Source organism: Penaeus chinensis, chromosome 17 (assembly GCF_019202785.1).
Source record: "Penaeus chinensis breed Huanghai No. 1 chromosome 17, ASM1920278v2, whole genome shotgun sequence".
NCBI classification, from domain to species: domain Eukaryota; kingdom Metazoa; phylum Arthropoda; class Malacostraca; order Decapoda; family Penaeidae; genus Penaeus; species Penaeus chinensis.
Window position 1 is genome coordinate 11,995,646 of NC_061835.1, and position 12,724 is coordinate 12,008,369.

General features: G+C 41.0%; 2 protein-coding genes across 4 annotated transcripts in view; one reads left to right on the forward strand and one right to left on the reverse strand.

Moving 5' to 3' along the window:
• The first annotated feature begins 150 nt into the window (after nucleotides 1-150).
• LOC125034236 (isocitrate dehydrogenase [NADP], mitochondrial-like) lies at nucleotides 151-10,718 on the forward strand. The gene is made up of 9 exons (XM_047625949.1): nucleotides 151-348; nucleotides 7,425-7,540; nucleotides 7,725-7,869; nucleotides 8,077-8,276; nucleotides 8,493-8,630; nucleotides 8,759-8,872; nucleotides 9,004-9,151; nucleotides 9,364-9,568; nucleotides 9,843-10,718. Exons 1-9 carry the CDS (start codon nucleotides 252-254, stop codon nucleotides 10,015-10,017), a joined length of 1,338 nt encoding a protein of 445 aa, XP_047481905.1. The 5' UTR covers nucleotides 151-251; the 3' UTR covers nucleotides 10,018-10,718.
• LOC125034237 (SOSS complex subunit B1-like) overlaps nucleotides 10,097-12,724 on the reverse strand; it is a 13,786-nt gene continuing 11,158 nt past the window's right edge. For all 3 annotated transcript variants that reach the window (XM_047625952.1, XM_047625950.1, XM_047625951.1), the window contains exon 5: nucleotides 10,097-12,724. This exon is cut by the window's right edge and continues 1,060 nt beyond it. The gene's annotated coding sequence lies outside the window, so the exon portion shown is untranslated.

Below are 12,724 nucleotides of genomic sequence, written 5' to 3' on the forward strand. Positions count from 1 at the left end.
TATCACAATACGAGTAACAACACAACAATGATTATTCATTAAGACATATTTTGTGTACCCAAAATCTCTCGTGCGTAGTAATAATAACATCTATAAATACGGCGGTGTAGCCAGGGGGGGGATTCGGGAAGGTGCATCGCCCAAGCCGTACGAAGTGGGCAGCGGCGAAGAACGTCTCCTGTCTGAGCTCGGGGTCGGGTCGCGCCGGACTTACGCCACTGACACCTCCTTCAAACAACTAATTCTCCACCATGACTTCCACGCTTGTCAATGTGGCTAAGGCTGCCCTGGCGTCGGTGCCCAAACAAGCCAAAGTCGCAGTTCCCACGATCCTCAGTCAGCGATCCTGTAAATATTATTTTAAACATTTCGTATTTTTTCCTCATTTTCACACTGTACTTATGGTCACAGTGTATAGTTGTCCTGTTGGGTGGTTAAGAGTTGAGAAGTATCGAAATGTACCAGGGATGTCGAGAGCGAGTATTTATTAATATTAAGATGAGTTTAAGTGCATGTTCTAAGCTTTTATGCACTTTGGACTTGTCATTCATCATGTTAGCAAGGGGAGTTTCTCGCATGTCAGTCATGTTAATGATAAGTAAAGGGAATTCCTTGTAGTATAAACAACCCTTGTGTGTGTGTATATATAACAGCAGTAATACCATATATTTAATTGCAGTTATTAAATGGACTCTGCTGTAATGGTTACTTACAATGCTGTCGCTCTGAACATATTAAACCGGTCGTTACATAGTCACTGCAAATATTGAACAAATTTGAAAGTTTTGAAATGGTTTCGGTCAGATGCAATGGAACTATCATAAGTTAAACTTTGACGGGAACACCTGTGGCCAAATTATATTCTAATTTACATCAGCTGGCTGATATCGTTATGAATGGGTTACCGCATTGCTGTAAGTGTGCCTAGGGTAACAATAGTCGTATAAAATCTGTCATGCACAGTGCATTCGATTCGTGAACTTGCAGAGTGGCAGTTCTCAAGCGTCTGGGTGTGAACATAATTGGATACTTCCAGTGCAAACTAGCACGGCCCGCTTCTTTCATTAAAAATCATAGTTAATCCCGTAATGTCAAGTCCCCGTTTTTTTATAAGTATGGAGACGTCGCGTTACATTTGAACAGTCAGGCGCCGAATGTATACGTGACTGGGAGAGGGGTGTGTGCGTATGTTTGTTGCTTTGCACGAGCCCGCCCTCCCCCCTCTTTTCTCTACTCTTGCCTCTCCCACTCTTCCTCTCGTCTCCACCCCCCCCTCCCCCTCCTTTGGCTGCACGCCATTCTCAACCTTCTCTTGCTCTCGCTCCTCGTATCCCTTTACTCTCTCCCTCCTTGCTATTACTGCCATGGCAACCACTTTCCATATCCCTGTAGTCTGACTTGTCCATTCATCCTGTTTTATTCAGATTTATTGAGCTCGATTCTCTATTTTTACCCTTCCATTTTGTCTCTTAGTTTGGTATATTGGTCATTGATTTGTGTGATATCAAGTGTGCCCCGGTCGTTTGATACAGGCGTTGTTTCACTGGCATGGCTTACCCCCCGAGGGAGAGGAGCCGGTCTTTGAAACTTCACTCCCACTCCCCCATAGGCATCAATCTTTGCTCTTGTTCCTTTTGTAATATCTCCGCTTTCCGAGAATCTCTCTGCTTGGAAGACGAAACGAGAGCAGACGCACGTAGGTCGGTAACCTCGCCTCTTCGGAATAGATTCACAGATGTTAAAGACAAGGGGAAGTGGCGTCGGGTGTTGGGGGGGGGGGGAGTGTAGGAGGGGAAGGGAGGGAGGGAGGGAGGGAGGGAGGGAGGGAGGGAGGGACAGACAGACGCCTTGCGGGGTCCAGTGAGCGAAAACAACTTTGTTGCACTGGGCCGTTATTTGGCATCAGGTGTGGGCAGTTGGGAGATAAAAATAATTCGTTAATGCATACATAGACCATAGAATTATGATATAGGATAAGCGATTTGAAATAGGCTTACGATGTCAGGAGTCGGCCTAATCGCATTCTAAACAGGCATTTTAGAAAGGAGAACGTATTCATGTTGTAATCTATTGCGCTAAAGCTTGCACCTTTAGCAACACATGACAGTGCATCATATGTTTGTTTTTATCCCGCCGGTTGATGGGATTAAACGTATTTTTTAGACAAATCTCATGGGTTTTCATTAAATTGCTAAGTTTACTATAAATTACTTTTTTCTTCCATGTTTTCCCCTAGATAGGCTGATATGTTGCACTTGAACGCGTAGTTAGGGTACTTTTACACTCGCATCGGTTGGCACGCCTGATGTAGGATGGAAGCCGGTACCCAGTCAGAGATGTTTACTGTTGGGTAATGCTAGTAGATAAAGATAATGATGCTGGACGTTTGTAAGAGGGAAGATTAGAGTTCCGACGTATGTATATTTTTTTAAAGGATTGACGTTAACGATTTAGATATTTAACTAAAGTATTTAAGTCAATTTTATGGTTGTGCTTTGTTTTAACAACTTCATGTTGTGTAGGCCTACTTTTAAATTTCTTTTAGCATCACCATTATCCATTCCTTTACCATATTTCAACCATTTAGTTCATGGATTCTTTGCGTGGCAACAAGCACCATAGCTTGTATGGCAGCTGTTGCTGGGTAAAGTAGGATTTCAGGCTGACCTTGAGGGAGGCGGGAACATTTTAAAACCCCAGAGCGATAGGCCTAAATGCGCGTCCTCGACGAATTGGCATATGCCGGTATATAAAGTATTGTAACTCTACATGTCGGATATATCTTTTAGATAGTTTGTATAGATAATTAATAGTATTAAGTAGTTGTATAGTTTACAAAAGTCTTTAAAAACAGATAAGTGGGAAAAAAAACGGTAACCGGCGGTAAGTTGACCTGGAAGAGGAGGGGAGAAAAGGCAAAGACGAAGAGGGATAAGGGAGATGAGGACTCTGCCCGCTTGCCCACAACTTTACCGGCTTGGAGAATTTCGTAATAGATTAGTGATTTTTTAAAAAGTTTTGTGTCGCTCTTATCATTACTGTTAGATTTATCTTGCACTTCCAAAGGGAACAGTGTGAAGATTTACTAGTAGTAGCCGAATATTTTAAAAGCTGGTGTTTGGTTATGATTGTGTGATTAGGGGGGGGGGGGTTAAGTTGTTAAAACTAATATTGCAATATCGTTTGCATTCAATCCCGTTTTCACGCGTTACCTGTAAGAAAAAAATCCTTTTATCACTTATATTTAGATGCCCCTCGTTAATGATGTGACGGTAAGCGATAAGAGCTGATAGTAGTACTACCTCGAGAGGTCAAACAAGCACTCGAACCGATATTAACTGGTAATTACCGGCGGGCGTTCCATTCATAAATTCACCGCCCCCCCTCCCCCCTACCCATTTTAAGTTCAGAAGTACTAATAATTTTGTTTACATTATTTCGCAGCGCCCTTTTTGTGAGTATTTTTTTTCCCCCTATCCACCTGCTCTTATCGGAGTCCAATCTGTTATCTAAGTGGGGAAGACCTGGTTTAGAGAAACTTTCGACTTGCAGCACCCCATTTCTTCACGGCAAATGTTAAACATGTGAAAGTTTATATGAACGCCGTTAAATCTAAGCATTGGCTCTAGTTTTTTTTTTTTTTTTTTTTTGTCAATCCAGGATGTGCAAGTGACTAAAATTTCGTAGCAAATTACAGCACAATACCGCTTGTTAGAACTTGTTAGAAAAGGGTGAAGGAAAAGGGTTGTTTGAGCCGGTGAGGAGTATGGGTTGACTTGAATATTATCGTAATAGTTCTTGGCATCTGGCATTGGCACCTGCCTTTGCTTCTGGCAGTTGCTTTCGCCCTCGGAATATCTTGCTCGTGTGATCATGCCTGCACCCGCTACTTCCATACCACTGTAGGAGTATGGGTGTACGTGTACCTGCAGCTATAAATGTCTTGTGACGTTTAAATGTCTGAAAGTTGCATGAATTTGTCGCCCCCATTAGCGGAAGACTTGAATATCACCCCTAATAGACGCGTAGATTAGTGTCTATATAAATTCTTGTATGCCTTGGAAGTGTTCAAACAGGTAAAATGCTTTCCTTTGCAGATGTCAGGCGGTATGATTATTTGGCAAGTTTCGTTGGCACTGGTGAAAATAGTACTATAAATATACACCCCTAGTGCTTCCTTAAATATGACCAAACTAAACCCCACGGCTCGTACTTTTTTTAACGGAAACACGTGGTACTGTATGTAAACAAAGGCGTAGCACTCCCATATTAAAACTGCTCTTTTTTTCGACCATGAAAGTGAACTCGTGAATTGTTATACTTTATTGCAGTTTTAAGAAATGTCTTTTGTTATTATTGCAGGAAGTTTGTGCGCTATTTTAGGCAGGGTGAAATATTAAACGTGGCAGGATTTCTCCCCGACAAGGACGATGTGTATTGATTTAGTTTCCGAAGCTTCCTTGCTATATTTAGATATCGACATTGCTACAAGATAATCGAAGAATAAAATATCTTGAAGTCCGTTTGTCTGTCTAGGGCGTCCTGTTGATACGTCCACAATCCCAATTCAAGAATGTAGACATTGGACGATCTGGCAGTCGGACCTACCCCTTTAATACGGCCACCACCGGATTGTTGCCACTGGACTGACTTCGTTGTGTTTTGGCGAGGGAGAAAACGCAGGTCTTGATTGAAATTTGGTTATCCTTGGTTTTGGTGGGATTTGGTGTATAGACTTTGTGATAGCCAGTTTGAAGTGGAGCTGTTGGTTATTTTTGTAAAACCGGTGGCCTCAAACAGTATTTATTGGTAAATCCGAGAAAGTTTTAGCGATTTCATAATTTGAGTTATTATTAGTAAGCACATTAAAGATGCCTGTTAGAAGCGGCAGTAGTTAGCCCTGTGTACCTGCCAATATAACTAGTCAGAAAAAAGGGTCGTCCGTCACAGTATTTTAATTTACACCTAAGGGGTATACTCTGGATAGGCGCCAGTAGCAATGACGCAGATGAACATGCTTGACGTCACTATGACAGGGCCTGTGACTACTGTCAAGGTCTTAAGATGTTTGTGATATGAAGTAACCGTATGGAATTTATTTATATATTTAATAATCTGCCAAGAGGGGATAGAGTACTCGGTGTTTCTTGGCGTGAAAAGCCCATTTACTCTAGAAGGTTGGATTTGCGTGAGTAACACGCAGAAGGGAACGGGGTCGTGACTCGGACGCCATTCCTTGCAAGATAGGCCGGGAATCTTTTAGATCTGTAGCTGTGTATTTTCCCCCTAATTCAAGATTCGTTGGACTATGAATAACACCGTTGCATCTTCAGTTCGAATAAGTAGTGTTAAAAGATCGAGGAAGTACACGTCTCGTTACTTGCCTGTTATACACCCGTTCAAGAGGAGACCGCATCTGATTGCCTTAAGCCAATTTCTTTATTGTATGCGTGGGCAAACTCATCGCCCAGCAATTAGCCTATTTCGAGACTCCAGACCGGGGAAAGAGAGAAACTGCCATAGGTTTTTAATAAACCCCTAGTAACATGGCCTTCATTTTAGGTTCCATATTTCGCGTGGAACTTGCCGCGAATGTGATCCTTTGTTGGGGAGTTGTGTTGCTACCTGGTCAGCTGTTTGTCCGTTTTCATGTATTGAGTGCTAATATCATGCTGATCACGAACTATTTTTATATATATATATATATATAATGCAATTACTGTAGTTTTGTAAGGTTTGTTTTTGTTGCCAATACAAAGCGAGACATCTAAATCATATGGATAGTAAATGCGCGCTCCCGTTTGTTCCGGCGAGATGAGTTACCGGTTAGTAGAAAGGTCATTCGGTACGCGGTCGCTGGGGAGGAGGTTGGGGGGAGAAAAAAAATGGGTTACCGGCCGGCTTATAAGCCTTAGCGAGAAGGGAGGTGGCTGGCCTGACACTTGTTTGGCCGAAGAAAAAACTGTCACGTATCGGTACTGTCAGTTAGTTGATGAACCATGTCTTTAAAATGTCGTTTTAAAGCTAGGTTGACGTCATCGTTTGAAGCCTGGTTAGGAGATGCGTAATAATGGGAGAACACCAAGGGTTTTCGTAACTATCGAGAAATGATCGATAATTGAGCCCCAAGACCCAGGGAAGAGCTAGGAGAGACGCCGGCATGGTTGAGATATATATAACAGTGGGTTGTGGATACCGGTCTCTGAAATTAAACGTTAGCCTAAATCGATCGCCAACCAGCCCTTAATGATAAGGAAGATATGGGCGTGGGAATAGGAAGATGTTGACAGCGGGCTTCTAAATTTATTTTGAAATGGCATTACCCTTGACCATGAATTTCTCTCGGCAAATGAGTCGGTGTAATTTGCGTTAATAAAGTCAGTGCTAATTGCGCTTCATTGAATAATGTGCGTCTTTTGGTTGTCTTGGATGGCAAAACCTTTGTGCAGTATACGAGCGTGTTGAAACCCGGTCCAGTGTCAGGGTTGGTAGGCCTGTCACCTCCCCCCCCCCCAGCTGATTGTGACGCCGCCGCCGGGAAAAAGGAAATATTGTACTGTTACGATGTTTATCAGAATGGAACATGTTTTTTGTTTCTTCTGCTAACTCTTAAAAATGCGATAGATTTTTGTGTTTCTTAACCCGCGCGCAAGTCTTCCTCCCTTAGGCCTAGTCTAAAGACCTTTGACGAATCCTTTTTCTAGCCTGCCTTCATTTTAGGTCTCTCTATCCTTGGGTCGTGTATCACTAGGGTTTTCCATCCTCCAAGCAGCCGGCTTTTCATAAGTAGTATTTAGCTCAAGTTCGCCGCGGCCGCAATTGGGCGCGGTGGTGTAAGGGCTCACCGGCCGGCGACCAGAATTATTGCCAACTCCTACCTTGGCATTGGTTGGCACGGCGCCTCGCCCTCGCCGCTCTCCCTCTCAACTCTTTACCTGTTGCTGGTTTTGGGAATGTTGGAAAGGGGGAGTGCTTGCGTGCCCATGTTTCTCTCTCTCTCTCTCTCTCTCTCTCTCTCTCTCTCTCTCTCTCTCTCTCTCTCTCTCTCTCTCTCTCTCTCTCTCTCTCTCTCTCTCTCTCTCTCTCTCTCTCTCTCTCTCTCTCTCTCTCTCTCTCTCTCTCTCTCTCTCTCTGCGCGAGTGCGAGCGACTCACTCGCTCACTCACAAGGTGCAAAAAAGCTACTATAAACAAACTAAATTGATTGAATTTCGAGAAGCACGCGGACACGCACATGTACAGTATGCACATCCGTATATATACATTTGTACATGTATACATACATACATGCACATGCATATGTATGTATACTTGTACATCCATCCATGCATACATACATACATACATGCATGTATACTTGTACATATGTATATATGTGCATGTTTGGAATTGCATTACATTTGATACCATTCTTTCTCCCAACAGATTCTGCCGACAAGCGTATTGAGGTGGCAAACCCTGTTGTTGAACTTGATGGCGATGAGATGACACGTATCATCTGGGAGAAGATCAAGGAATCTCTGATCTTCCCTTACCTCAAGGTTGGATGTTGCATAGCACTTATCCTTTTTTATTCTTTCCTTTTAGTTGTTCTCCCTCCATTTCCCTCCCTCCCTCCATTTCCCTCCCTTCCTAATATTTTTTTTGACTTTCATTCCACATCAGTCTTGAAATATCCCAATTAAGAAGTTGAGTCTGTAACTGATTAGACCATTAAACTTTCAGATCGACTGCAAGTATTACGATCTCGGCCTCCCCTATCGTGATCAGACTGATGACCAGGTCACCATCGATGCTGCTTATGCCATTAAGAAGTACAATGTTGGAATCAAGTGTGCCACCATTACCCCTGATGAGCAGCGAGTGGAAGGTGAAATATGGAGATGTTTTTGGATTCTCTTGCATAGTGTGCAATATTGTAATACAGGAATTTTGTTCAGTTAGTCATGAAGGCCTTCATTTTGGAATTTTGATTTTCAGTGTAAGATGTCTATATCTAAGCTATTAAGGATAGAATGAAGAAATTTATTACCTAATGCTCACATGTGTAATTTCATAAGCTGAACTTTTTTCCCAGAATTTAAGTTGAAGAAGATGTGGCTAAGTCCTAATGGTACCATCCGTAACATCTTGGGTGGCACCGTATTCCGCGAGCCCATCCTCTGCGAGACCATTCCACGCCTGGTACCCGGCTGGACCCAGAGTATCATCATTGGCAGACATGCCCACGGAGACCAATACAAGGCCACCGATGTAGTCATTCCCAACAATGGAACAGTAAGTTTGCCTCTTACACAAGTTGAAAGTAAATCAACCGCAGAAATACAAAGGATGTTGGTTATAATCAGTAAACATGGTTTCCTAACGTAGGATTGAAATTTGAGTGAATTATCAGCCTTAAGCCTTGATTTAGGAGACTTTTTATATGCCAAAGTCTTTGGGAATTTATCCTTTGTCTGTTTTTGAATAACCCAACTTTACATTTAATGACAGGTGGAGATGGTTTACACCCCAGAGGGTGGTCAGCCAGAGAGGATGAAGGTCTTTGACTTCAAGAATGGTGGTGGTGTTACCATGGCCATGTACAACACAGACGAGTCTATCCGTTCTTTTGCACACTCCTCTTTCCAGGTACAAAGTGATAGTATAACATGCCAACGTTTGTGCTTGTATAGTGCAGTACTTTTGCAAAAAGGGGGGGGGGGGGGATGAAATTGCAAGGAGGGGAGTTAAAATAAAATTTTATCCTCTCTCACCAGGTTGCTCTGGCAAAGGGCTGGCCCCTGTACATGTCTACCAAGAATACCATTCTCAAGCGCTATGACGGTCGTTTCAAGGACATCTTTGAGGAAATTTATGAGGCTGAATACAAGGTTTGAGAAAATGTTGCTTTTAGTTTGAGTGAAAATAATGACACTGCTTTAGCATTGTCCCTGAACAGGACTTTTCAAATATGAAGTTGAACCACTAGCCCTTTGGTTAAATTAGTATTATTGCCTTCCAGAAAGACTATGATGCTAAGGGCATCTGGTATGAGCACCGCCTTATTGACGACATGGTTGCTCAAGCACTGAAGTCTAATGGTGGTTTTGTTTGGGCTTGCAAGAACTACGATGGTGATGTCCAGTCTGATGTTGTTGCTCAGGGTTATGGTAAGAATTTGATGCAAAGGTTATTGGTTTTCACAGATAATGAATACTGCTTTAAGGAGCAGTTAATTAGCATTTGGAGTACATACCAAAAAAGTTTTATTTATTCAGTAAGGCAGGCTATGGGGGAAGTGTCAATCAAAGTCTGTGTATTGATCAAATTGTATGATCTATGCAAGTGAGGAAGCCATCTGACAGCTTTTAATTTTCCACAGGTTCTTTGGGTCTCATGACTTCTGTCCTCATGTGCCCTGATGGCAAGACCATCGAGTCAGAGGCTGCTCATGGAACTGTAACAAGACATTACCGTGAGCACCAGAAGGGTAACAACACCTCAACCAACCCTGTTGCTTCCATCTTTGCTTGGACTCGAGGCCTTGAACATCGTGCCAAGCTTGATGGTACCCCTGAGCTTGCCAGGTAGGTTTTTTTTTTTTTTTTCCCCTCCTCCCTCCTGGGAGGTGAAGGACTGACATTGTCAGTGATGTGAAAATCTTTGCAGCCTTACCATGTGCAGCAAACATGCCACCTGAGCTTTACTAGCATATCTTGTACAGGCACAAAATCATTATTTGCACTTTCTTGCAGCATCACAACTAGATATTAAGACCTTGTTTTTATATAGCCATTATCTAATCTTCCATATGTTATGTTTAGTCTATTCCCATAATGTAATGGACTCCTTTTCTCTTAGGTTTGCTCAAGCCCTGGAGCTCGCTTGTGTTGACACTGTTGATGCTGGCCAAATGACCAAGGATCTGGCTGGCTGCATCCATGGCATCAGGAATGTGAAGGATGGCATGTACCTCTACACCAATGATTTCTTGGAAGCTATCCGCGAGAACCTTGCAAAGAAGATGGCTGCCTAAATCCATTGATCCATCAATCGCCTCATGTTAGCAGCTCCCTTACATCTGTCCTACCATAGCAATATGAATGAAGAACCTATCTTTTTTTTCCTTTTTTTCTTTGTAGAATAAGACTTTTGACAATGATCCTCTTCATACAAACCTATGTAGGACACCGTAAGGATATGTTGGTACAAATCCTCAATCATCACTAGCATGTTGAATGCTTCTGAAGCAACCACTGATAATTTAACCATTTATAAAGAAATTCCCACATGCACTTCACCATGGGAATCCAGCTTATTTTTGCTTTCAGAAATGCCATATACATTTTTTCTTTTTCATAAAATGTGTGGATATTTCATACATGTGGCAAGCTATTAAATGATCTATAGAAATGGTCAGGGAAATAATGGCAACACTTTTTATAACAGCACTTGAAAAATTGCACATTCTATCAATTAACAAGTGTCAGATGAGCAGTACTGCAAAAGAAAAACAATGCAACAAACCTCTACCGTGCCCCCAATAGCTGCAAATTTTTCTCCAAAGTACAGATATAACTAGAATCTATGCATAAATTGACTTGATTAGGGTAGCACCCGTGGTGTCAAAACCACGGGGAATTAAAATTTGTATTTGCTTTTCAATTTCCTAGACATGAGTATATTTAGTCATTCCAGACAGGTGATGTAAATGAATAATATAAATAACAAATACAAGCATTTTGTTTCCTTTCCAACATCCTGTATTAAGAAATGAACTGGAAGGTAAAGTTAAATGAAGCTAGATTTTGTGGTAATGAAAATTGATACCCAATGACATGTTACTGATGCAATTTCAAATGGTCCAAGAATTTCTCAAATGAGGGGGAGGGAGGGGAGGGATCTCCTGCAAAGGACTGGTAAAAGATAAGAACACTTTTTTAAAATATACATGTATTTTCACTTTTTACAATTTTTAATTTCTTCAAATACCTCATGTTGCATGAAAGGAATTAATGGTTAAGACACAGTGGAGCAACAAACCTGAATAGTTAAAAAAAAAAAAAGAAAAAAAAAAGTTGACTAGGGTAGATTTCTAAACCTGGTACAGACTTGTAATAACTTGGATATCATGAATGGAATGCCATTGTGGGACTGTTGGAATATGGGCGGGTAGAACATTTACATGGTAATGGCAGTTTCTATTTCCTTCCTTTCCCTTGAGGTAGAAATGCATCGGACAATTCAACATTCACCAAAAAAAAAGTTGAAACCCTTTCACAGATGATATGGCCATAAAGACTACAATTCTTTTGTCATTGTAAATATCATACTATAAATATTAGCTTGGTGGGAAAGAAAATTTAAGGGAATTGTTTAATAAATAGCTAAAAAAAATTAAATTCCTATTTATGCTAATGACAGTTGTTCATATATCAGGAAATTTTAACTGCTCAGTCCTTTTAGACCCCCTTATACAAATTTACTGCAAATAACTTTTCATGGCTTGGAATTTAAATATTTTTTTGTATATCATGGTAAAGGGGATGTGAACCAAAACAAAGTAAAACCATCCAACCCACATATTCCTGGAAGTTTGACAAAGTACCTCCAAAATCTTTGTCAGACAAATGATAATTTAATATGAACTAATCATGGAGAGGGAGAGGGAATAAATAAGGGAATTGATTTTCAGGATTAAAAGTGGGCATAACGTTCCTTTAATAATAAAATAGAATAAACAAACTACTGGACAGACCGTAAAGGCCTGTCCACACAGGCAGGTATGACCAGTGGGCAACTGTAAAGGTGATGTCACAGGTGGGAAAAGAACGTGGAAACTACTTTTTACCCCCCCACCATCCCTTGCTCACTGCCATTGGGGGGTTTAGGAGGCAGAGACTAAGACCCAATGTTTGGATCTCAGCCCTCACCAACTAATTTTGTAGGATCTTCTCTTCTCTCTCTTTCCTTTTCCTTCTCTTCATCCCCTTCTTCAGTCAACTTACCCAAATCATTAACTCATTTACTCTTTGCTACAATACTTTATCATAATGCCTTCTTGCCACAGTACATTGTCATTGTGCTATATGACCTATAATGTCTAGCACATTTGTTCATTTTGAACATTCTGGAAATCCACAAATATTGCCTTGAGAGAGAGAGAAGAAAAAAGAAAAAAAATTTGCCCGAGGCTTTACCCCCAAGTCCCACCCTATTGCTATATTTTAAATGTGCCGATAATGACCTTAGACGTTGACGCAACTGAAAATTTTAAATAAATGTTTACCACCTGTTACACCCTCTATTCGTGCCCACTGATCATGCTGAGTTTTAATTGTTCAGATCTGTTTTTTTTCTTTAAGCTAGTCTAGTATGTGTGTAAATTAAAAAAAATGGACAAGCAGGAGCACAACTCTACAAAAGAAATTGATCTGAAACTTTTATTTAAAAAGGGAAATGTTCATCATCATCAATATGGCCATCGTTGTCATTTGCAATTTCAACATTACTTATACTACTAATATCAAGTGCCAAAGGCAGAGCAGTTTCAACCATTCTAAATAATTTTAAAAGTTAAAAAGGACTCGTTACCACAACGTGTAAGACATTTGATGTGACAATCTTTGACTTAAAGGATAAACTATTAAGATAATATCACTTGGTTTCCATACCAGGTCTCATATTCTAATGATCAAACCCAGAGGTAAATTCCACTTAAATAATCCAACGACTAAAATAAA

What these genes read in the sequence shown, in the direction of transcription:
- LOC125034236 (XM_047625949.1), top strand. Translation starts at nt 252, where the DNA reads ATGACTTCCACGCTTGTCAATGTGGCTAAGGCTGCCCTGGCGTCGGTG. An exon ending in GATCCTCAGTCAGCGATCCT is followed by an intron (nt 349 to 7,424) that starts GTAAATATTATT and finishes TTCTCCCAACAG; the next exon opens with ATTCTGCCGACAAGCGTATT. An exon ending in TCATTCCCAACAATGGAACA is followed by an intron (nt 8,277 to 8,492) that starts GTAAGTTTGCCT and finishes ATTTAATGACAG; the next exon opens with GTGGAGATGGTTTACACCCC.